At 42.0% G+C, this 22,690-nt stretch overlaps 2 protein-coding genes across 4 annotated transcripts in view; one reads left to right on the top strand and one right to left on the bottom strand.

The window, feature by feature from the left end:
* fxr1 (FMR1 autosomal homolog 1) overlaps positions 1-7,942 on the top strand; it is a 33,022-nt gene extending 25,080 nt beyond the window's left edge. The window contains exons 14-19 of one of the 3 annotated variants that reach the window (XM_083767638.1): positions 60-151; positions 1,543-1,749; positions 3,368-3,463; positions 5,288-5,370; positions 5,742-5,955; positions 6,062-7,942. In XM_083767638.1, the coding sequence (XP_083623764.1) occupies positions 60-151; positions 1,543-1,749; positions 3,368-3,463; positions 5,288-5,370; positions 5,742-5,915 (652 nt within the window). In that variant the 3' untranslated portion in view covers positions 5,916-5,955; positions 6,062-7,942. Of the gene's footprint in view, positions 1-59; positions 152-1,542; positions 1,750-3,367; positions 3,464-5,287; positions 5,371-5,741 lie in introns of all 3 variants that reach the window. The other 2 variants (XM_083767640.1, XM_083767639.1) reach the window with 2 other exon arrangements.
* A 1,367-nt stretch (positions 7,943-9,309) lies between these two features.
* dnajc19 (DnaJ (Hsp40) homolog, subfamily C, member 19) lies at positions 9,310-14,147 on the bottom strand. The gene is made up of 6 exons (XM_083767030.1): positions 14,014-14,147; positions 13,333-13,384; positions 12,416-12,489; positions 11,357-11,436; positions 9,947-10,017; positions 9,310-9,471 (listed from the first exon to the last, which is right to left on the bottom strand). Exons 1-6 carry the CDS (start codon positions 14,014-14,016, stop codon positions 9,401-9,403), a joined length of 351 nt encoding a protein of 116 aa, XP_083623156.1. The 5' UTR covers positions 14,017-14,147; the 3' UTR covers positions 9,310-9,400.
* Between the last annotated feature and the right edge of the window lie 8,543 nt (positions 14,148-22,690).

Genomic DNA, 22,690 nt, shown 5'->3' with positions numbered 1-22,690 from the left:
TTATACTTTAGCTATTGAAAAAATGGTGAAAATGTGGCCCAAATCTTTGAATATGACAGGGAGCGTGAGAGAGGACCACGCCCACAGAGGGACAGTCGCAGGAGGCCGGGACCCGGCCGGGGCCGAGGAGGACGAGGGAGAGGAGGATACGGTAACGGCTCTGGGGCACACGGAGAGAGTTACACGTTTAACCCTGACCTGAGATCAGATTCTAAAAATGTCTATTACATCCTGACAGTTTCATTATTAACCCATTCTGACCTGAGATCAGATTCTAAAAGTGTCTTCGATTTTTCAAAAATAGCAGACCTACAAGCTCGTATCGCGCCACTCGGTGGCGCGATATGAGCTTGTAGATCTGCTATTTTTAAATGGCTAAAGCACGTGAATGGGTTAACTTGATGATTCATTGTCACACAAATAATAAGCGATTTTAAGGATTTAATTGTGTTTTTGGCGTTGGTTGAACATTGGGAACTTTGATATGAAACAAATTCAATTTCAGATTGCCTTCAACACTAGCATGTCTGAGGTCATTTTGACCGTTTTGTTTTTTTAAGATTTTGAAGTTGATTATCTTTGAGCCCATGAAGCTTTCAGAAGGTTCCCCTTCCATAACCATCATCATTCCATCATCTCATAAATGTTTGACATCTGAAAACATTTCCTAAATATGAATTTAAGCACATGCTACTTCTGTCTCATTTTACTTCAGACAATGCTAGTGTTTAAGGACTATTCGTACTCCAGGTTTCGGTAAAACTGGAGTGACGAGGTCACCTCATCACCTAAACCTGGAGTATGAATAATCTTTATGACATGGTAATAAATAAATAAAAAAGCACAGTCCATAACTGACGAAATGATTTTTATACGTAAAAATAACCCAGTAAAAATAGAGGAAATAGCTGATCTACAAGCTTACAACGTCACAAAATGAGGCGTCGTAAGCTTGCTTGTAGATCTGCTATTTAGCCAATTATGACCATTGTGCAAATAATTGCAATTAGACGATTATGTAATAATTGTGTAATTGCGAACTCAGTGAGCACTAACTATGAGACCCTGCAGATCATGTCTGTCTGTCTGTGTGTCTGTCTGTGTCTGTCTGTCTGTCTGTCTGTCTGTCCCGCTGTGACACCACCTGCCCGCCACCAGAGGGCGCAGCTGCATCACACAAAACACACGCACGCACACACCTTAACTTAACAAAAACTTAACTTAAAATGAAAAAGAAAAAACTTAACTTAAAAAAAACTTTAAAAACACTTAACTTCAAAAAACTTAACTTCAAAATAAAATCTTAAACACAAAAACTTAACTTAAAATGAAAAAAACTTAACTTAAAAAAACCTTTAAAAACACTTAACTTCAAAAAACTTAAATTAAAAATAAAATCTTAAAAAAACAAAAAAAAACTTAACTTATTTAAGTAAACTGCCATTTACGAGCTGCGTTCGCTTCCCGCGTTTGCGCGTCTTACTTGTAAACATGTCGAGTCCGACGGTGACTCTTATTTGAATTGTGCGTTTCCTCCCCCAGCCGGTACTCGTGACCCCGAGGGTAACCACGGTTACGGAGCCGCGGAGACCAACACGGAGACCGACCAGACCGCCGACACGGACGCCAGCGACTCCAACCTGATGGCCAACCGCCGCCGCCGCTCCCGGCGGCGCAGGACGGACGAGGACGCCACGCTCATAGACGGCATGAGCGAATCGGACAACGCCGCCAGCGAGAATGGAATAGGTGAGGGGAAGAAGTCTCTTTATGTCCTTATGTTAATGTCCATGTTGATTTAAACGCTGACAATTCATGAAGATTAAAGGCTTCTGACAGTGCAACCTGGCCAAGAGGGCAGCACCACCCACGTGTAAAAAAAAAAAAAAGTTTTAAAAACGTATGAAGTAGTTCCAAAAGGAATTGTCCAGGCATCCCGATAGCTGAGTTTTTGGGGCATATAGAGCGTATGCGCATGCTTAAAGTGAATGGCACATCGAGTGGCAAAGCAACATGCAAAGTGAGTTTAAAGGACAACTTTAGTTTTTTTCAACCAAGGTTCATGTTGTAGGTTGTTATTAGAGAAAGTAAAAGATGAGTGTTATTTTTTTCCCATTTGCTGCTTTCTTTCGTTTTAGGGATTTTAGCTGTTTTGTACAGGGGGGCGGGGGGCATTCGAGCATGGTGCTAAATATGTATTTTTTTACAAAATATTATGGAGATTTATTTTTTTATTATTTACTATAGCCCTAATAAACCCCAGGAAATTACATCTGGCCACAAATAAATCACAGGATCTACTGAATGTGAAGGTAGCCTAGTGGGGGGAAGCCACACTGTGTGTCATAGGCTCAATATGTCAGTTTGACACATTCAGTAGATCTCGTGATGTTTTGTGGCCAGATGAAATTTCCAGGGGTTCATTAGGACTATAGTAAATAATTAAAAAATAAATCGATATAAAATGTTGTAAAAAAAATAATACATATTTAGCCCCATGCTCGAATGCCCCCGCCCCCCTGTCAAAAACAGCTAAAATCCCTAAAACGAAAGAAAGCAGCAAATGAAAAAAAAAAGAACACTCATCTTTTAGTTTCTCTAATAACAACCTAAAACATGAACATTGGTTGAAAAAAACTAAAGTTGTCCTTTAACATTGTTTAACGTTGTTTAACCCATTCTGACCGGGCACCCATTTTGGTGTTGGCATCATGTTATGCTTTAGCTATTGAAAAATAGCAGATCTACAAGCTCATATCTGATCTCAGGTCAGAATGGGTTCATCAGACCAGTGTGTGTCCCAGTGGAAACCTCGTATGAATCTGATCTCAGGTCAGAATGGGTTAATGCAATAGGACTTTTCTGTTTGGATGTATGGGGTTGTCGAGGCCAGAAAGTAGTTTTTTTGCCACTCTGTAGGCATTCCTGCATAACTTCCGGGTTTGGTGATGATTTCACGCGCATACCCCTCTATACCACATGGGCACAATGCTTTGACCCATGTGTCTCCCAATTCGATTCCCGGTCGGATGGACCATTTTGCTAAATACTCTCTCCGTCTTCACCTGTCTCTCTCTCCACTGTCGCTGCCAATAAAGGCCTGAAAATGCCCCCAAAATATCATAAAAATAAAAAAAAGAAGATGGCTAAATACCAAAGTAAAGATTGTAGTGTTCAGCCATCCGCAGTGCTTTCCTCTCCGTTATGAGACCGGAAACGAAAGTGGGTAAGCTCCTCCTGAAGATGTGCATCTGGTATGCCACCCCCTCCCTCCTTTTTTTTTTGTTCCTCCTCCACCCTGGTTCCTTTCCTGACCCCTCCTCCACCCTGGTTCCTTTCCTGACCCCTCCTCCACCCTGGTTCCTAGATGATGGCGAGGTTAAACCTCAGCGCCGTAACCGTAGCCGGCGCCGCCGAGGCGGTGGCGTTGGCGGCGAGCGCATGCCAGAAGAGAGACAGCCAGGTAACTGTGGTAACGAGTCTTAACGACTGGCTGTGTGTGTGTGTGTGTGTGTGGGGGTGCGTGGTGGTCACACTTACTAACTGCTTGTGCCCAACGGGTTGTGGACCCCCAGTTCTGGTGTTTTTTCCGACCACAACAACACACTGAATGTTTTCACATTGATATTCATCGTTAAACCCTCTAGACTTAGTAAACTGGTACCTGAGTTAGCTCTTTACTGTTTCTCAGCATATGGATGCTGGGGTTCAAGTGGTTATAATGTTTACGCGTTGGGTTGCTGTTAGATGAAATTGTCGCTTGAGTCAGCTGATTAACCCATTCTGAACGGGCACCCATTTTGGTGTTAGCATCATGTCGTGCTTTAGCTATTTAAAAATAGCAGATCTACAAGCTCATATCGCGCCACCGAGTGGCGCGATACGAGCTTGTAGGTCTGCTATTTTTGAAAAAAATCGAAGAACGACTGACATTTTTTTAATCTGATCTCAGGTCAGAATGGGTTCATCAGACCAGTGTGTGTCCGGTGTAAAACCTCGTATGAATCTGATCTCAGGTCAGAATGGGTTAAGCCAACTGATTATGAGCTATAGGAGACGGATGTGGCTCTTCCATAATGCACCACTGAGAGAGTGTCATGACATTTTCACCCTTATTCAAGGCTACTGTACGGTGTATTATTGATGCATCTGCAGCTTATTTTATAAGGCATGTGGAAATCTACTTATTCACTAACGCCCCCTGCACTGCACAAGATACAGTATACTATTTGTTATAAAAAAAATGCACTTATTGTGTTGCATTGCACCGTGTGAGTTGATTATAACTTGTGGTACTTTAACCCATTCTGAACGGGAACACATTTTGGTGTTTTTAACTAAGCATTATGTTATACTTTAGCTATTGAGAAATAGCAGATCTACAAGCTCGTAGCTTTGTAGGTCTGCTATTTTTGAAAAATCGTGAAAATGTGGCACAAATCTTTGAATATAATATTTTCTTTCAGAAGACTTTTTTTCCGACGTCAGGTCTAAATGGGTTCATATTATTTCCCCACTTTTTTAAAGATAAACAAGGCCTGCAGCTGCTACTAGCACTACTGTGGTGATCATTTATATATGCAAATGCATATGCAAGTGTACTAAGTCACGCCAACATGTCACTGCTTGTACCTGTATGAGTGAGTGACTCATACAGGTAACCTTCTGTCAAATGTCTTGGTTCCAGAAATGTGACAGAAACACACTGACATTTTCCTGGGGGTTAGAAGACGAACCTAAAATGAAAATGCTTTAAGAATTAGCCCTTCGCTAAATCCCACCCCAAAAAGCGTCCAATGCCAAATCCAAATGGTTTAGCAATTACTGTTGCTATGCAGATCAAGCTCTCAACCTCATAGCTGTCAATGTTATTTTGCATGGCTGTGTTGTTGGAACATATACACGGCTTAACGTCGGGGAAAGTTACCAATAATACTAGTGATCAGTGCATAGCCTCTACTGCAGGCCTGGTTGACTAGAGTAGATTCAGAAGATACATTTTGAAGGTTTTGCTTCTGCAATGATCCATTATTTATATGGAGAAATCCTGTCATTTAACATGCATCTCAATGGGTTAAGGACAGCTTGACCTGTCTCTTCGCTGCGAACGTGCCTATTGGACAAGGACGGGTTGGGGAGGGACTTGGCGAAGGGCTAATTGCTGTTTTAGTAAAAACAATTCCATTAGTCATGGGGGGAATTGAAGTTCCCCTATGACTCAGCATGAGTCCCAGCCCCTAGTCAGAGAGAGGAATATCTTGACTAATCGGCGTCTCTATTGTGTCAGTGACGGTGACGGTGGCCGACTACATATCCAGGGCGGAGTCTCAGAGCCGACAGAAGCCTGCCAAGGACCCAAAGAAGAACAAGGTAATGTAAAGCATCATGTTATGCTTTATCTATTGAAAAATAGCAGATCTACAAGCTCATAGCGCGCCACCGAGTGGCGCGCTACGAGCTCGTAGGTCTGCTGTTTTTGAAAAATCGACTGACATAGAAACTTGTTCAGAAAACTGTCATTTTCAAACAGACATTTTTAGTATCTGATCTCAGGTCAAAATGGGTTAAACTATAATAAGCCAAAGTAATATTTTTCTGATCCGTTTTATATATGAACGAGGCAATCTTGACTGGGCAACCCTAAGATGTAACCATTTAAGTAAAAAAAAACACAAGTGCACTAAAATGTACGTTGGGACCGTAATATAAGTCTAACCAGTTTTATCTGTCACTCGTCTTAGGGTCAGGAGGACGCCATTGCAGAACACGGCTCTACCAACGGCAACAGCAACAAGGATAACGGCGAGGAGAACGGCAAAGCGGCCAGAGCTCCCAGGGCTTCCGCCGAGAAGCCTGACAAAGCCTCTTATGAGGGGGATTCAACCCACCAGGCTGTGGTCAATGGACTCTCCTGATCCAGACCTCCACAACAAGAAAGAAAAGAAAAGGAAAAAGGTATTCAAAACTTTGTTGCGTTCTTCCCATTTCTTGGACGGCATCGGCGATTTAGAATCTGAGAGTAAAAATAACACAAGCTCTCCTCTTTTCTTTTTCTTTTCAGATATTTGAGACCTGTAGGTTTTTTTGCTGAGGTCTGCCACTTTGCCCCCCCCCCCCCCCCCCCCCCCCCCCCAAACAGGTTCTGTCCAACTACATTCATTTTGCTACCGTTTTTAACGATAGTTCTTCTTGTTTGAGCTTGCCAAAGATAGTCAAAAAAAACACACAGAGGTGCAGATATCGCTTTTCAGTCCCTTCTCCGTGGAGCGGCCGGACTGAATAAGACTTTAAAAGACAGAGAGATTCCACTCAAACCCAGACTGTGGTATTTAAATGCAGTAGCTCTTTTTCACATACTTGAAGAATATTATGGTGTGGTTTTAGTGTTGAATACTTTATATCTTCTACCCAGGTGGACTCAGTGAGACGTTTTCCAAATGCTTTTCCTTTTCTTTCACAGAATACGATGTTTTTGTGCATCAAATGTTTATAAAATTCTACATTTTTTTGCATGAAAAGGTACCACAGTGTAGGTTTGCTGGAACTCAGTCCAAGTATGTTTTAACCATACATGTGATCAGCTGTTGTGCCTTGAGAGTAGATTCAACGTGTCGCTGCCTGGCTCCCCCCAAAGCACCTGAAATCCGTTCATTTTACTTTGCGTTATATTTTGATTGGCCTCGCCTGCCTGGAACTGTTCAGTTGTCCCCAAAATGGGAACTATTCTAGGCTGAAGTAAACGTTTAATGCATATGGAACTATTTCAGTGGCATATTCTTTTCTGCATTCAGGTCTCTGTTCTATCCATGGAAAAAGACGAGTCCAGTTATCCTTTTATCTTATCTGTTGAGGAGTGTCGTTAGCTGCTTTCTGTTGACTTGTTGGTTTTTTTGTTTTTTTCAATATGCAACCACTTCTGTCATAAGAGGCAATGTTATTACAGTGTGTCTGGAAAAGAATCAAACGATATAAGAGTTGTTTTTTCTTTGCACTGAATTGTAACTTTTCCTTTATTAATTGTAGTTGAGTCTGGAAAGGTGGCCTATTGCTGTTTCAGTGTAGCCATCACAGCTGGGTTTCTCCAAAGCATCTTGGTGCTACGCAGTGGGTCTGTTTGATAATGAGGAGTGCCGTCTGCTGTCACATTTCCCCACGAACCATTCTTAAAAATGGAGAAAGACATTTGTGTTAACAGAGGGGACTCCTTCATCTCCCTCTAATCTGCCTCTTGCTAAAACTAGACCAGTTGTTCTCAACCTTTATGGGCTGGGGACTTTCCCAAAAATACTTTGGCCATGTCTTGCGGAAATTTGGGCACCCCCAGAGGGGTCGCAACCCACAGGTTGAGAACCCCCAGAATAGACTATCGAAAGGTTAACCATGTGACCCTATTCTGGGGGGGGGGGGGGGGGGACGGACGCCGCGTGCCTAAAAATAGCCTATCTACAAGCTCACAGCGAGCGCGTTGTGGGCTTGTAGATCGGTTATTTTCAGCACCTACTGTCGAGATGCTTGTGGGAAATTGAGCCCAGGTCACAATGTCATTTTCATGGTTCTTCCACAGACTGGCTGGCTGGAGACGGTCATGACTGTTTCACTGAGGAAGGAGATTTATTTGGTTTATTTATTTAAAAAAAGAAAAAGTAAAAAAAAAAAAAAAGTAATAATAAAAAAAAAAAAGAATGTACAGTATTTAAAACAAAAAGAAGCTGTTTTATCCTTTTCCGACACTAAAACTGGCGTTCGTTAAGTCATTTTCTGAGGCAGGTGACAATTTGGACTACTGAGAGTTGTATCTCCCCAAGTGTTTCTGTTTGGGTCGACTACAGTATGTTTGTCTGTTTTTTTAAAAGGATCATTCTGGTTGGTTGATGTGCAATATGTTTTGTATGCAGGTAGTTCTTAAATAAATATGATCTTCCATCTAGATCTAAAACCCAAACCCTTTGTCTGTGCCTTGATATTTTTTGAATGAAAACAATATATCTGCCGTAGATATGATACAGTGCAACTATGACACTGTACTGTATAAAAATAAGCACTTAACTCATAAGAACGACCAGTAGTTAACATAGCCAGACTTCAGAATCAAAGGAGCGACAGATGCAGAAGATTTGTTATAAATTGAGACGATGCCTCCTGGGTTCACGTGCCAAATCTCCTGTGTAATCCGTTTAACCCATTTCTGTGATGACTCACTCAACCACCGCAGGCAGAACTTTGACGGTGGGAACCACTTTTTTTTTAACTACTCGAAGCTCGTAGCATCTCCCCAGGCATCTTCTCTTCAGCTCTGTGCCCCGACATTGATTATGAACTTCTTTATTGGGGGAAAAGTCTTGGTGACCTCTCACACGTGACCCCCACCTTCACCCATTCTGAACAGGAACCCATTTTGGTGTTGGCATCATGTTATGCTTTAGCTATTGAAAAATAGCAGATCTACAAGCTCATAGCGCGCCACCGAGTGGCGCGCTACGAGCTTGTAGGTCTGCTATTTTTGAAAAATCGAAGAACGACTGACATTTTTAGAATCTGATCTCAGGTCAGAATGGGGATAATCAGACCAGTGTGTGTCCAGTGGAAACCTCGTATGAAATATGAATCCGATCTCAGGTCAGAATGGGTTAACCTTCTTCCTGTGGCTCAACTTGTGGTATCGACCCATGGTTTGAGAATCTCTGAATACTTTCACAGAGGTGGTGGTATTTGCATGACTAAGATTTGAGTGGTGCTAGCCACTCCTAGGCCCTTTTTGAAACTAGGTCCTTGCCACTCGCCCTACACACTTCCACTCGGTTTGAGTATAGATAATGGAGAGAGACGGCACCAGGATTCCCCTCCCATCCAGTGCCACCAAAGTGTGTAGGGCGAGTGGCAAGGAGCTAGTTTCAAAAAGGGCCTAGGAGTGGCTAGCACCACTCAAATCTTAGTCATGCAAATACCACCACCTCTGTGTAATGATAGTTTAAAAAAAAAGGGGGATAGACAGCAATGTGTCCCTGGCTGTGTCTGTCCATCCGTCAGAGTACGGAAATAGCATTTGTTGACCACCAAGTGTCACTGTTTCACAGCCTAACACACACAGGCCAGTACTACAGCACCACTCAGTTCAGATGGGTCTGATTTTATTATGTGTTGTATGTACTATGTATGCATTTGCAAAGAACAGCTGGCATTAATAGTATTGTTTGGATTTAGCACAGAGAAAAACTCATACTGTTATTGTTAACTGTTTGGATCAATGGGAAAATCTGTAGGATAATCAATGATATACAGTACATTCAATGAACACAGCCACTAGACAAGTGAGAAATCAATAGATAATTTATTTTGGGCACAATCAAAGAATCAGCAGAATAACATCAATATCAACAACAGTATGACAGAATAATGTCTTCTAGGTCTTATTCTGGACATCCATAAAATCCTTGGCTTCATTTATCTTCGCTGCTAGGTAAGGAGATCCACCTGGGACAGACACACGGACAGTCACAGTCACACACCTTTAATTTCATAAATAATGCTCTCTAAACTGACTAACTGTTACTTTCTTAGCTTACGCATGTTTCATGATAAATGCTTTTATGTGATGTATTCCCATGCTTTTTTGTTCTTGTTTAATGTAAGTCGCTCTGGATTAAGAGCGTCTGCTAAATGCCTAAATTGTAAATTGACTGCCAGCCTGAATAAAGACTGACTGAAGGTACGTATAATTTGAACTCTACATTTTTTTAAATCTGATCTCAGGTCAAAATGGGTTAATATTCTGACTGACAGGTCCTCTAGTGAGATATAACAAGAGCTTATCATATACAGTATGGTTGTAGGGTGGTTAATTTCACTTTAAAAAAATATATACAAAAAAAGAATATATATATATACCGTATTACATAATGTTATGGTTTCAGAATAGTATTTTCCTGAATAGCAGGGTTCTGTTTACCTCTATCAGGGTGGTTGAGGATCATCAGTTTTCTGTGGGCATCTCTTATTTTATTCTTGTTGGCTGTGGGACTGGAGAACAGAAGGAAAATACAGTAAATATTATATCATAGTGTATAGAATATTAGTTTTTAATGGTACGCTGAGACTAGTGAAGCGTGCAAGGAAAGATGGAATGGAGCAATGTTGTGTTTTTTCTTTTTACATTTTTTATCCCACGATGTTGTAACCCATTTTTCACCCCTGTGTCAATCATCTAATGTGATCCTGGGCTCTACAAACCCTCCACCAACCTAGTCCCCATATATGGGGGACAAGGGGAGAGCAACGGACTTGAACTCATGCTTCCTTCATGCCTGAGTGTCCAAGTTGCTCCTTTACACCTGACAGGGGGGAGTTTCCCTGGTTGGACGTATAGCGCGTGGAAGGAACACGTTATTCCAACCAGTTCCTTTCCCCTCCATCAGGCGCCCCGGCTGGCCAGGGGGAGGCGAGCAATGTTGTGTTTGAGTGAGAAAAATATACTTAACCCATTTTGGTGTTTTAAGCTTTACGTTATACTTTAGCTATTGAAAAATACCAGATCTACAAGCGTACCTACAAGTGTGTAGGTCTGCTATTTTCTTTTAAGTCGTGAAAATGTGGTGCAAATCTTTGAATATATATTTCAGACCCCTTCTGGGGGGGTCCCTGGCTGGAACTACATATTTTGAGATGGGGGGGGGGGGGGGGGGTCCGTGGCCCAATAGTGATATTTCTGGGGGTCCTTGACATGAAAAAGGTTGAGCACAACTGACACAGAAACATGGGTTTTTCAGAAAATGCATCTCTTGTCCGGCCCAAAGAGTTGATCCAGATATCGATAAAATATTGTTGAGTAGATCAACTCTAACCATGTTCTACAGATAGTAGTCTAAAAACTACGTGAAATGCAACATATTCTGCTTATCTATCAGGCCCCTTTTCCACCGGTTGGTTCCCAGTGGGAACCGGTTCAGTTCTTTTTGGTTTTTAGTCCATGAGCCAGAGCTCCAAAATTGAGTGGGCAAAACCATACCTATATTAGATTGTTATCACCATTAAACTTCCCCAATTGAGTACTTACACGAAGACAATGATTTGTTGTATTACAAATTTTACATTTTTAAATATGCAAATGAGGCATTATGTAGGAAAATATGCAAAATAATCAAAAATATGAAAAAGGTACTACTGTGGAAGGGTTATCATGTATTCATTTACTTGTAATGATCCTATAAACAATTGAATATAGGGTATAGCTTGCCCACAAATTTTGGAGCTCTGGCTCATGGACTAAAAACCAAAAAGAACTGAACCGGTTCCCACTGGGAACCAACTGGTGGAAAAGGGGTCCCAGTGAGTTGTAAATGGGTAAGCTTCAGATACACACCTGACACCTAAAACCAGTGCAGCTTCTCTCTTGGACATCTTGGGTTCAAATCCACCTTTATAATATCCTGCTCCAAACGCCTGTAGCAAGGAGCAACAACCAAAGGTCAAACTGGGCCCTGTATTCTTCACACTTATAATATTAACTGACCTGAGATCAGATTCATACGAGGTTTCCACTGGACACACGCTGGTCTGACGAACCCATTCTGACCTGAGATCAGATTCTAAAAATGTCAGTCGTTCTTCGATTTTTCAAAAATAGCAGACCTACAAGCTCGTATCGCGCCACTCGGTGGCGCGATATGAGCTTGTAGATCTGCTATTTTTCAATAGCTAAAGCATAACATGATGCCAACACCAAAATGGGTGCCCGGTCAGAATGGGTTAATATACAATACTACTTGGTCATGGTTCTTGAAATCAGTAGGCAACTTTTACAGAGATCATGCGATATTACCGGCATGTCGAAGAAGCTGCCGTTAACCAGTGTTGTTTTCGACGACTAAAACTAAGACGAAACAATTTCGACTACCTTTTTTTCCACTGAGGAAAACTAAATTAAAACTAAGCTATGGTGACTAAAACTAAGACTAAATATATTGACAATTTCATCAACAAATTAAAACTAGACTAAAATGTTAGGAAGGGACTATAGTGGACAAGAGATCCAGTATAAGTCATTTTACACTAACACGCAAGTGTAAAATCTGTCATTGCAACGGCATCAAGCCCCGACAAAATACATTTTAGTTGACTAAATCAGCCGTAGATTTAGTCGACTAAAATCTTGATATTTAGTCGACTAAAACTAGACTAACACTAAGACATTCCTGGTGACTAAAACTAAAAGGAAAGTATTCAAAAGACTATGGCTGAAACTAAAATAAAAAATTGCTGCCAAAAACAACACTGCCAACTTTGCGTCCCCATTTTGGGCATGTCTTTATAGGCGGAAATGTTCGTGATGCGTGTGTGCAGCCAATCAGGGTCAGAACATTTCCATGATGAAAACAAACTTGTGATTATTATTTTGTTGCGCGTGCAACTCCATCCGTACCGAATTGGGAAAGTTCTGCATGGCTTGTTTCATCTGTGGCTCCATGTGTTTCATACCCTTCATTGCATAGCGGCCTGGAAGACAACAGAAATACAAAGCCACGGTAAACACCTTAATGAATGCCTTCTCACAGTAGGAAATACGGTGCTCTTGGAACAAAGAAATATACAAACAAGATCCATTGGGATATATTCTATTCCATATGTTGGACACACGCAGTCACGTACTGGCTATTATAGTACTGTCTGATTCTGAAGAAGCGTAATATTTCTCAGGCAACAGGACATGAAAGTTACGAATTGTAGCTTTAAAATCAGTGGTTTTCAACCGTTTTCATAGGTCCATTATTTAATTCAGCATTTGAGCCACGGACCACCATTTGATCGAGATTCAGCCTCTCAGAGACAAAACATTCACGCATCAATCACAATTAATGTTCCATTCTTCTACATTCCATTGTGTAGACATCAAGTTGTAAATTAAGTAATGCAGCTGTTTAACAATAATTTTACTCTTAAGAGCTTAGAATTTTACAGCTTACATTTTACGCTCTCAAAAGTTGAAGATCTAATAAGGGACCATCACCATTTCATGGTTACCAACTCTCTCATCATTTAGCTGTGGACCACCTGGAACCCCTCAAGGACCACTGGTGGTCCCCAGTCCCCACCCAGACCACTTGAAAACCACTGCTTTAAATGATCTACCCTCTTCTTTGATGAATTGAACAAGGTGGACCCTCTTGTAAACAAGTGTAATGCTAGCCGCAAATTGCGGCTATAGTGTAATGCTTAATTGGGTCGTCCACTCACAGTTATCAGTCTTTGTATTGAGTTTGTGCTTGAAATGTACTGTAATTCTGCAAACGGTTAATACATATTATTTCAATCAATCAATCAATCAATTGCCCCATTTACCTGCAAATCCTACTGCTGCCAGCGCCAGTCCCGCAGCAATCGCAGTACTGGCCTGTGTGTGGATGACAGAGGTCAGTTTATTAATCTGAACGGGAACCCCTTTTGGTGTTAGCATCATGTTATGCTTTAGCTATTGAAAAATAGCAGATCTACAAGCTCATAGCGCTTGTAGGTCTACTATTTTTGAAAAATCGAAGAGCGACTGACATTTTTTAGAATCTGATCTCAGGTCAGAATGGGTTAATCAGACCAGTGTGTGTCCAGTGGAAACCTCGTATGAATCTGATCTCAGGTCAGAATGGGTTAAAACACACACCATAGTGACTGCAGTCAGTCAGTCAGTCAGTCCTCCTCATGCAATGGTTGATTTCTTATGAAACAAGTTCAACTCTCATAAGATCAACTTTACTGCACATTCGATTAGCCAACATTAGCATGTTGTTAACTTTACAATTCGTTGGCAGTCAATGTAAAACATCATCGCCACAACGGATCAACTGACACAATAATATGTTTCTGTCTGCACCGTGATGATTGATAGCAACTTCAATCATAATGTCTGACCGTAAAGAGGCACGGTTATGGATATTACACTTGAAGCTATAACACTTGCTAAACAATCACAACTTGACATGCTTCTTTTTGCACTCAACTCATGTTCGGAGGTGTACGGACACTCACCATGTTTATGTACCGTTGACGTCCCTGTTCAAATCTACTGTCATAACTTCTTTGTGTTGTCAGTTATTAACTGTCTGTCACATTAACTAACTGACCTCAGTCATGTTGTTTACCTCTCGACTCTCGTGTCTAAATGCGACTGCCGGAAAGCGTCGCAAAGCTGTCGTAAAGAAGTACGCGTGCCAAACATAGACATGGTAGACTATATGGTGCCCAAAATATAATTCTGGCAGAGAAGGGGTATTTTATTTGAGTTAAATTCCGGTTACAGTAATAACTGTCCACTTGGTGCGATACGGTGGTGTCTGTGTGATGTAATTATAAATACTCTCTCGACGACGTAGATGTATTTGTCTACATTTTGGCTTAATTTCCCTGACTTCCGACAGACGGGCACCAGCTGAGACGTCGTCAGGGCTCCGAAACATATACAAATGTAAAATATAAGGTGCTTGCCCTGATGCCCCAGGTGTTAGGGAGGCCTACGGGGTGCTTGTGCAATGTATTAGTCCGTGGTTGTCAATAAAGAAGTGTTTTAATCCCGTGTGTGGCCGATCTGTCGGAAGTTCCCAAAATGTCAAAGAGAGAGAGTTCCCAATGGCCATAGATGGCGGTAGTGAGGGAGCGCGTCCGGCTTAAACCGGAATTACGCTCAACGTAAACAGGAAGAAAACGAGGGGGGGATGCGCGGGGATGGCGTTTGGTCACAAACGGGATTAAAACACTTCTTTATTGAAAACTACGAACTAATTCATTGAACAAGCACCCCGTAGGCCTCTCTAATGTTTGGGGCATCAGGGCAAGGGCACACGCCAGCTTGCTTGTAGGCCTGCCGCCTACATTCTCAGGAACAGGTAGGAATTAACTGCAGCGAGTACTGCCATTGATTGATTGAAATTATGTATTAACAGTTTGCAGAATTACAGTACATTTCAAGCACAAACTCAATACAAAGACTGATAACTGTGAGTGGACGACCCAATTAAGCATTACACTTGTTTACAAGAGGGTCCACCTTGTTCAATTCATCGAAACATTTAGCCCTCCAAGCAGAACCCAAATGCTACTGAAGTTTCTGACATTTTGACGACCCAGATAGCATTGGGTCCTGTTGCACTACTACCATGCCACCTGGTACGCACCCATTCTTAAACATAAACAACATGTTTAGCGCCTCTCCGCGCTCGGTGACGACATATTTCAGTGTGAGGCTTTCTGAATATGTAAAGTATAAGTACCCATACATCCCGCTGCGAATATCTCCTGTGGCGCGGAAGCCGTTAAGTATTTTTAATATATGTTTGCCCGATTTGGAAGCTTGGATTCTTCTCTTCCTTCCTTGTTTATTGACACCTCATTGTACCGCCTATCTGGCTAGCTAGTGGCGCTATAGCTATGACACAGCAGATCAGAGGCAGGGACGTAGCCGCACAAGCCAACCGCACACCGGGAGGCGGTACAATAAACGGTAAACAAACAAGAAGAAATAAAGCGACCAAATCGGTCAAACAAAGATTAAAAATACTTAACGGCTTCCGCGCCACAGGAGATATTCGCAGCGGGATGTATAGGTACTTAAAGTTACCGAATTCAGAATAACAAAGGCAAAAAAATGCCGTCACATGGCGCAGCTTCTATTTTAGAGAGAATGATTACTTCCGCGTTCTGGAATTTCCATACGAAAATATAGTTCTGACCAGGGACCCAACATAAAACTCATCAAAATTTCAGAAAAGCTTTATGTAGGGTCCCGAGAGGGGCTACAAAACATTTAGAGACGTACAAATATATACTTCTAGTCAAAGAACAGAACAGGAATTCATCATAAAGGAGGTAAAAAGGGAAAAGAAACATATACAGTGAGGGGGGAAAGAAGGAAAGGAAGAAAGCCTCACGAAAGATGTGCATTTTTCTTAACATGTGAAGGACTGCCAGTGGCGCAAAGACAAGGCATTTTTATTTAAATGGTGATGGAAAGGAATTGTCATTATTAAGTAGGCTAATGACTGTATATGTTTCTTTTCCCTTTTTGCTTCTTTCATGATGAATTCCTGTTCTGTTCTTTAACTATATAGAACTATATAGAAGTGTCTATTTGTACTTCTCTAAATGTTTTGATGAATTGAACATGGTGGACCCTTAGATACACCTGTATGTCAAATATATCTTAACTTGTTTTGTATGATTTTATTTTATTCATTTTTTTTATTGAGAAGAAATATACAGACAGTTGAGGTGAAAAAGACAGCACAAACAACAAAGACAAAATAACAACAAAACAAAAACAGGACAAGTGTACAGAAAAACAATACAATGACATACAGTAAAACAATACAACAATGACATCAAGGTTCGGGGAAAAATGACTCGTATACACAGTTGTAGTCTTGTTTTATTTATCTATAGCAGTGGTTCCCCCTAGTGACGTCTGGGGACCCCCAGGGGTCCTTGAGGGAGTTCCAGGGGGGTCCCCAGCTAAATGATAGTTTGCAACAAAATGGACCCTTATGGGTCTCACTCTGTAACTCTTATCAGCTGAGAGTGTAGGCTACAAATGGACCCTAACGTGGTTCCATTTGTACACTCTCAGAGTTAAATTAACATTGATTTTACAATTATAAATTGGTGGTCCCAGAGATAGAAATGCCATTAAAACCCATTCTGAACGGGAACCCATTTTGGTGTTGGCATCATGTTATGCTTTAGCTATTGAAAAATAGCAGATCTACAAGCTCATATCGCGCCACCGAGTGGCGCGATACGAGCTTGTAGGTCTGCTTTTTTTTTTTATCGAAGAACGACTGACATTTTTAGAATCTGATCTCAGGTCAGAATGGGTTAATCAGACCCAGTGTGTGTCCAGTGGAAACCTCGTATGAATCTGATCTCAGGTCAGAATGGGTTAAATGGGGGTCATAGACTAATCTAATAGGTCACTTTGGAAATGAACTATAACCTCTGTGGGTTTGACAGGGGACAGCGGAAACGCTACAAGGACCATGAAGACCCTCCTGAAGCGCTGTGCTATCCAACCCTCTGCACTGGAAGACCTGGCGCACCGTCAGCCACGAGGGCATCGCGCGCCTCCCAGGAGCCGACCACGGAGAGGAGAAAACAGAAGCGCGTACAGCGACACCGGCGTGCAGTGCAGAGGGGACCTCCCCTCATCTGAGGATTTCATCTGCCCCACACATGGCAATCCATACGGCTCGCGCGTTGGCCTGCATAGCCACATGCAATGGCACCGTCGCAACCCCCCCTCAATAACCCACGCATGGAGCAACGTCATCATCGAAATCGATGGACAGCCATAAGCAGTAAGTAAAAACTTGAAGACAGCATGTTATTGTTAGCATAACGATGAAGATTGAAACTCGTTTCTCTTGTCTTGACTTTTCGCTGCGGCGGGTTTGTATACCGGCGAGTTCTCCGGTATTCCACTAATGTATGTCAAACTCTGGGGGGGGGTCCTTGAAATTAAACGGGTTGAGAATCTCTGAGCTGTAAACAATCTTCTCTTCTGGGGGTCCCTGGCATATCTTTTCAAATGGGGGTCCGCGAGCTAATTCAATTTGGGGGTCCTTGACATGAACCACTGATCTATAGAGGGTATGCTCGTGACATCATCATACCAGGAAGTTATGCGGGAACGCCCACTGAGTGGCAAAAAACTACTTTCTGGCCTTGACAGCCCATACATCCACACAGAAAAGTCTTATCTGATTGTATTAAACAATGTTAAACAACGTTAAACAACGTTAAACTCACTTGATTTGCCATTGACTTTATGCAGGCGCATTCCCTCTATTTGTATAGGTTAGTCTCCCTATGGAGGTCCTCGATGCACGTCCCACTGGGAGGAGACCCCCCGGCGCAGACCAAGGCGCAGATGGAGGGATTACATCGACTCACTGGCCTTGGAACGCCTCGGGATCCCCCCAGGAGGAAGTCACTAATGTTGCTGTGGAGAGGGATGTCTGGAGCTCTCTGGTGGAGCTGTTGCCCCCGCGACCCGACTACGGATAAGCGGTTGAAGATGGATGGATGGAAGGCAGAAGAGTTCCAGAAAGCTGGCGACGGAGGTTACCAGAAGGCAGGTAACATAATGTCACACACGCACACACACGCGCGCCAGTTCACCCTTGGTCAAGTCCCGCCGTGGTTGTGCCCCTCTTCGCACCACTGGTTGCCGTTTCGTGGTTGGACAAAAATCCTCTCTCTACATCCACTACCATTTACAGTAAATAACATGTTTTTCAGTTGCTTCATATTGATATTCTGTGCGTTCAATACTTATTTTAAACTTGGTGTCAGTAAAAAGGAACATCACAGGTGCAGCATGGTGACTGGGCATATCGTTAGTTTCTTTTTTCTTTTTTCCAAAAAATATGTTTTAGCAAAACGAGGTGGAACCAGGGCGGAACAAGGCAGAAAGAGCCTGCTGGTTAGTCAGTCAGGGACCAATCAGAAGGCTGACAAAGGGTGAATTGTAAGAAGGCAAACATGCTGGACGGACGGTGGTGGTGACCTGGCTGATGTAAAATGAATTCTATTATGTAGAACACGGTGTGTGTCCTTTTAACATAGGTCTTAGCCTGGCTGGCCACCTCGCTGGTGTGAATCGTGTAATTTTATTTTGTTTATAGTAAACTTTCCTAAATATTGTGGGGTGTTGTTGGCAGTCAGTCAAGTGGTTTAGTCTAGTAAGTACTGTATTGTATAGGCTAACTAATATTCTACCTGCAGCCAGGTATAATCGTTTGACGATAACTGCCCGTGGCAGGTAAATGAAACGGTTGGGCAGGTGGAGTCTACTTTCACGTTGTCCCGCAAGTGTGTCTGAGTAGGGATTGGAACATGCATACATATCGAGGTATCAAACTTTGTCCATATCATGCAGCCCTTGAATTCGCAAGTAGAAGGTAAAGAATAAGTGTTAAAGGGATTGTGACATTAAAAAAAAGGTTTTGGAATTGTTCTTGTTTTTTTTAGGTTTTCTAATCTCAATTGCACCCAAAAAACATGAACTTTTAACATTCAGTAGATTTTCTGTGATCTGGGGTTTTCTGGCTCAAACAGGTGCTCTGATTTGCCGGCAGTAAGTGACATCACTTACTGCAAATCCCATATATGTCAATGGGATTTGCCAGCAGATGTCACTGTTTCACTGTGTTGCCTGTTTTCATTGTAGCTCAAAAGGCCCAAAAAACCCCAAAGAAAACTTCAGACCACAGAAAATCCACTGAATGTTCAAAGTTCAGGTTTTTTGGGTGTAATTGAGGTCATAAAACCTAAAAGAAAAAAGAAAAAGAAAAATAAATGAAAATGAATGTCATAAAACCTTTAAATAAATGGCAATTCAAATTTCACCTGTCATTTTGGGCAAGTGCACAGGCATGACCTTTTGGCCCAAGTAGACACATGGCCTATACTTGCCCGACAGGCATGTTTCTCTGATACATTTGTGTCAACCCCTGATACCTGTCGCCCACTGGGGTTGTCGCCCACTGGGGTTATCGCCCACTGGGCTACGGCCCCAAGTTCACTGGTTCACATCCCAGGTTGTGATCCTACTGGGTCATAGATATTATTTCTGGCGGACAACTTTGTATGTTATGGCAAATGCAGGTTTCCTAAAAAGAAAAAAAAGGAAAAGGTTTGCCCCCTGGGTAATCTGGATACAAGCATACCTCGCCTTGGAATACTTTTCAAAACTCTTATTGCCTACTGATCTATTTTTTAACTCTGGGGGTTGTTATAGATGCCATCTGATTGATTGATTGATTGATTGATCGATTGATTGATTGCATACTTTACTAACAGTTTGAATGGACAAGCACAGGGAAGTATAATACAAGGTCTGCTAAAAGAATGAATCCCAAGAAAGCCTTTCGTCTTGTTTACACTCTCATGTACTCAATTCATCGAAAAACATGAATGGTAGACAAATGGAGAGAGAGAGAGTAGGGATTCACACTTCTTTATGGCTGTTGGTAGGGCATTCCACAATGTGGTGGCAAATCTGGGTGATTTTCGGAGCCCCCTCTGGTGTTGTGATTGTGGACTTGATAGGCGTTTTTGTAGTATTTTGACAGGTATCAATGGGGTGTAGTCACGTGTATCTTGTAGACCAGGCTTATTGCAAGTTGCGGAGACGGATATGGAGAGAGAGATTCTGGGTATGATCGTGGTAAATAAAATCATGTATTGATTTGGAGGCCAGTAAAGGGTGGAGACATACAGTAGGGTTGATCTGGTCATAATCCTTCTGGTTGTAGAAACATTCTAACTTGAGAACAAACGGCACATGGCAGTAGTTGAGTCAAGACAAAATAAATGCATCTGCCATGTTGTTGGTGGCAGGAGTATAGAGTAGGGCCGCAACGATTCATCGATTCATCATAATCGAATCGATTATTCAATTAGTTGTCAACTAATTTAGTAATCGATTAATCAAATCGGCAACTAATCACAATTCTTTTTGCAATTTATCATAGGTGATTTCCATGCACTTAACCATAGTTTTTCCAGTGTTAAGTGTAAGTAAAGTAAAAGAAGTGAGCCATCTCTCTTCCCTTACAATCTGATGATAGTTGCACAGTAGCGACTGCAAAGCAAAATATGACACATAACGATTATAATATCAAGAACAAGAACAATATTTATTTTTAAATGACCCATGTATTGAGTTCAGAAGAGTACTGTTCCTTCTAGACTGACACATGTGTAGCTATTCCTTAATCAAATGTATACGCAGAATAAGCCTAAAGACACCATGAGTTGCTTTAATTAATTTAAATTTAGTTTGTCTTTTATTTGAATAGCAGCCTAATCATAGCTAAATAAGTGTCATAATCCGATTAATCGTTAAAATATTCGGCAGATGAATCGATTATGAAAACTAGAAAAAGTGCCCTTCCGGGCACAGGTCTCCACCAGGTTATCCACAGATCCGTGCAGTTAGAGGTAAAAACACTTTTCGGCCAGTTATAGCGCCACCTTGAGGCTGAGTTGAAATTGTTCATGTGGCATTTCGTCCTCGGCCTAGTGGGAATGTGGGTGCACAATTTCACGGAAATCACGCGATGTGTTCATGATTTGCAGCATTTTGTTTGAAACTGAGCACTCCTGTGAACTTTGGAAGCCAATCTTAACCAATCAGGATGGAGTGTGATAAATCTGAAAGACCCGTTTCGTTGAATGGCTCTAGAGAGACTGTGTACCAATTTGCGTGATGTTTGGACAAAATCTGTAGGTGTACTGTGCAAAAACTTGTTTTGCACAAAGCGGCCTCTTGGTGGCGCTATAACAGGCCGTTGTGGAAAGTTTGGGGCAGAGGTTCATCGTTGGCATCCAGGGAGTGTGTGTGCAAAATTTGGCATCGACCGGGTTAACGGTGAAGTTTTTGCACAAAGCGGCCTCTTGGTGGCGCTATAACAGGCCGTTGTGGAAAGTTTGGGGCAGAGGTTCATCGTTGGCATCCAGGGAGTGTGTGTGCAAAATTTGGCATCGACCGGGTTAACGGTGGGCGAGATTAGCCTGTCACGGACACACACACGGACGGACGGACGGACGGACGGACGGAGTGCAAAACATACTCTCCCCACATGCCTTCGGCCTGGTGGAGACAATAATCGTTAGTTGCAGCCCTAGTATAGAGCGTCGCAGTCCCTCCCCCTTTCAGAACGACGAGTGGCCCAGGACATGAAATGCAATGCATTTCTCCCATAGGATTTTCTTTAAGTATTTATTTAAAGACGGTTACGCCGCGGACAAAGCCGTGACAAATCATGACAATGAACACAATGTTCTGGGGCCGATCAAATAATTTATAAGAAGAAAAACAAAACAAATAGTGTTGTCTCCTGCCTTTATTTTCTTCTTTCTAATGATTTGATCGGCCCAAAATATTGTGTTCATTGTCATGATTTGTCACGATCCGAAGTTGGCTTTGTCCGCGGCGTAACCGTCTTTAAAGACAATCCTATGGGAGAAATGCATTGCATTTCATTTCCTGGGCCACTCGACGTTCTGAAAGGGGGAGGGACTGCGACGCTCTATAGAGACCAACAAATCACATGGGATTACAAAACATTGACGGGACAGTGTGGTCATAGTATAAGTGATTCTAAAACCGTGGCCTCTCACAAAGTGGCTGAATAATATTGCATTGCATTAACAATTAGGCTTACTTACGGATTAATGGGTTATTCTAATTGCACAGGGGAAATACTGGTAAACAAGTACATTTACTTATTTTAAGGATTAATAAACTTAATATTGTTTACAAGGTTCCAACCTTCTTTCATTCTCCTTGAAATACCTACTACATAATAGGTATACTGCACATTTATTCTCTGAAATTGTTTTATTTCCTTCTTTCAAGCTTCAGGAAAACAAGTTCTGACCTACGTTTTGGGAGCAACTAGCCCATGTCAGCCTGACAGGCTATATATTACAAATTGGTTCCTCATCAGCATAATTTGCGCCACTTAAATATCAGCACGTACATCTCTGTTTCATTCACAATGTAAACAGTTAGCCCGGGCCAGCTCTTGTATAACTTAAAAGCGAACAGACAGGCCTCCTCCACTAACAGCATTTTGATATAACATACCGTACTCGTACTGGTCAAAACAGCTAGGCTGTTGTTGAGAAGACCTATTATAGGGATCTC

This window comes from Protomyctophum parallelum (genome assembly GCF_964188405.1).
Source record: "Protomyctophum parallelum genome assembly, chromosome: 6".
NCBI classification, from domain to species: Eukaryota; Metazoa; Chordata; class Actinopteri; order Myctophiformes; family Myctophidae; genus Protomyctophum; species Protomyctophum parallelum.
The sequence above is the reverse complement of the archived record's forward strand: the minus strand, read 5'-3'. Positions and strand labels throughout refer to the sequence as shown.

Coding starts and splice junctions, on each gene's coding strand:
- dnajc19 (XM_083767030.1), bottom strand. Junction 11,437..12,415: donor TGCAGAACTTTCCCAATTCG/GTACGGATGGAG, acceptor TCCTTGCTACAG/GCGTTTGGAGCAGGATATTA. Junction 10,018..11,356: donor GCACTGGTTTTAGGTGTCAG/GTGTGTATCTGA, acceptor TCTGTTCTCCAG/TCCCACAGCCAACAAGAATA.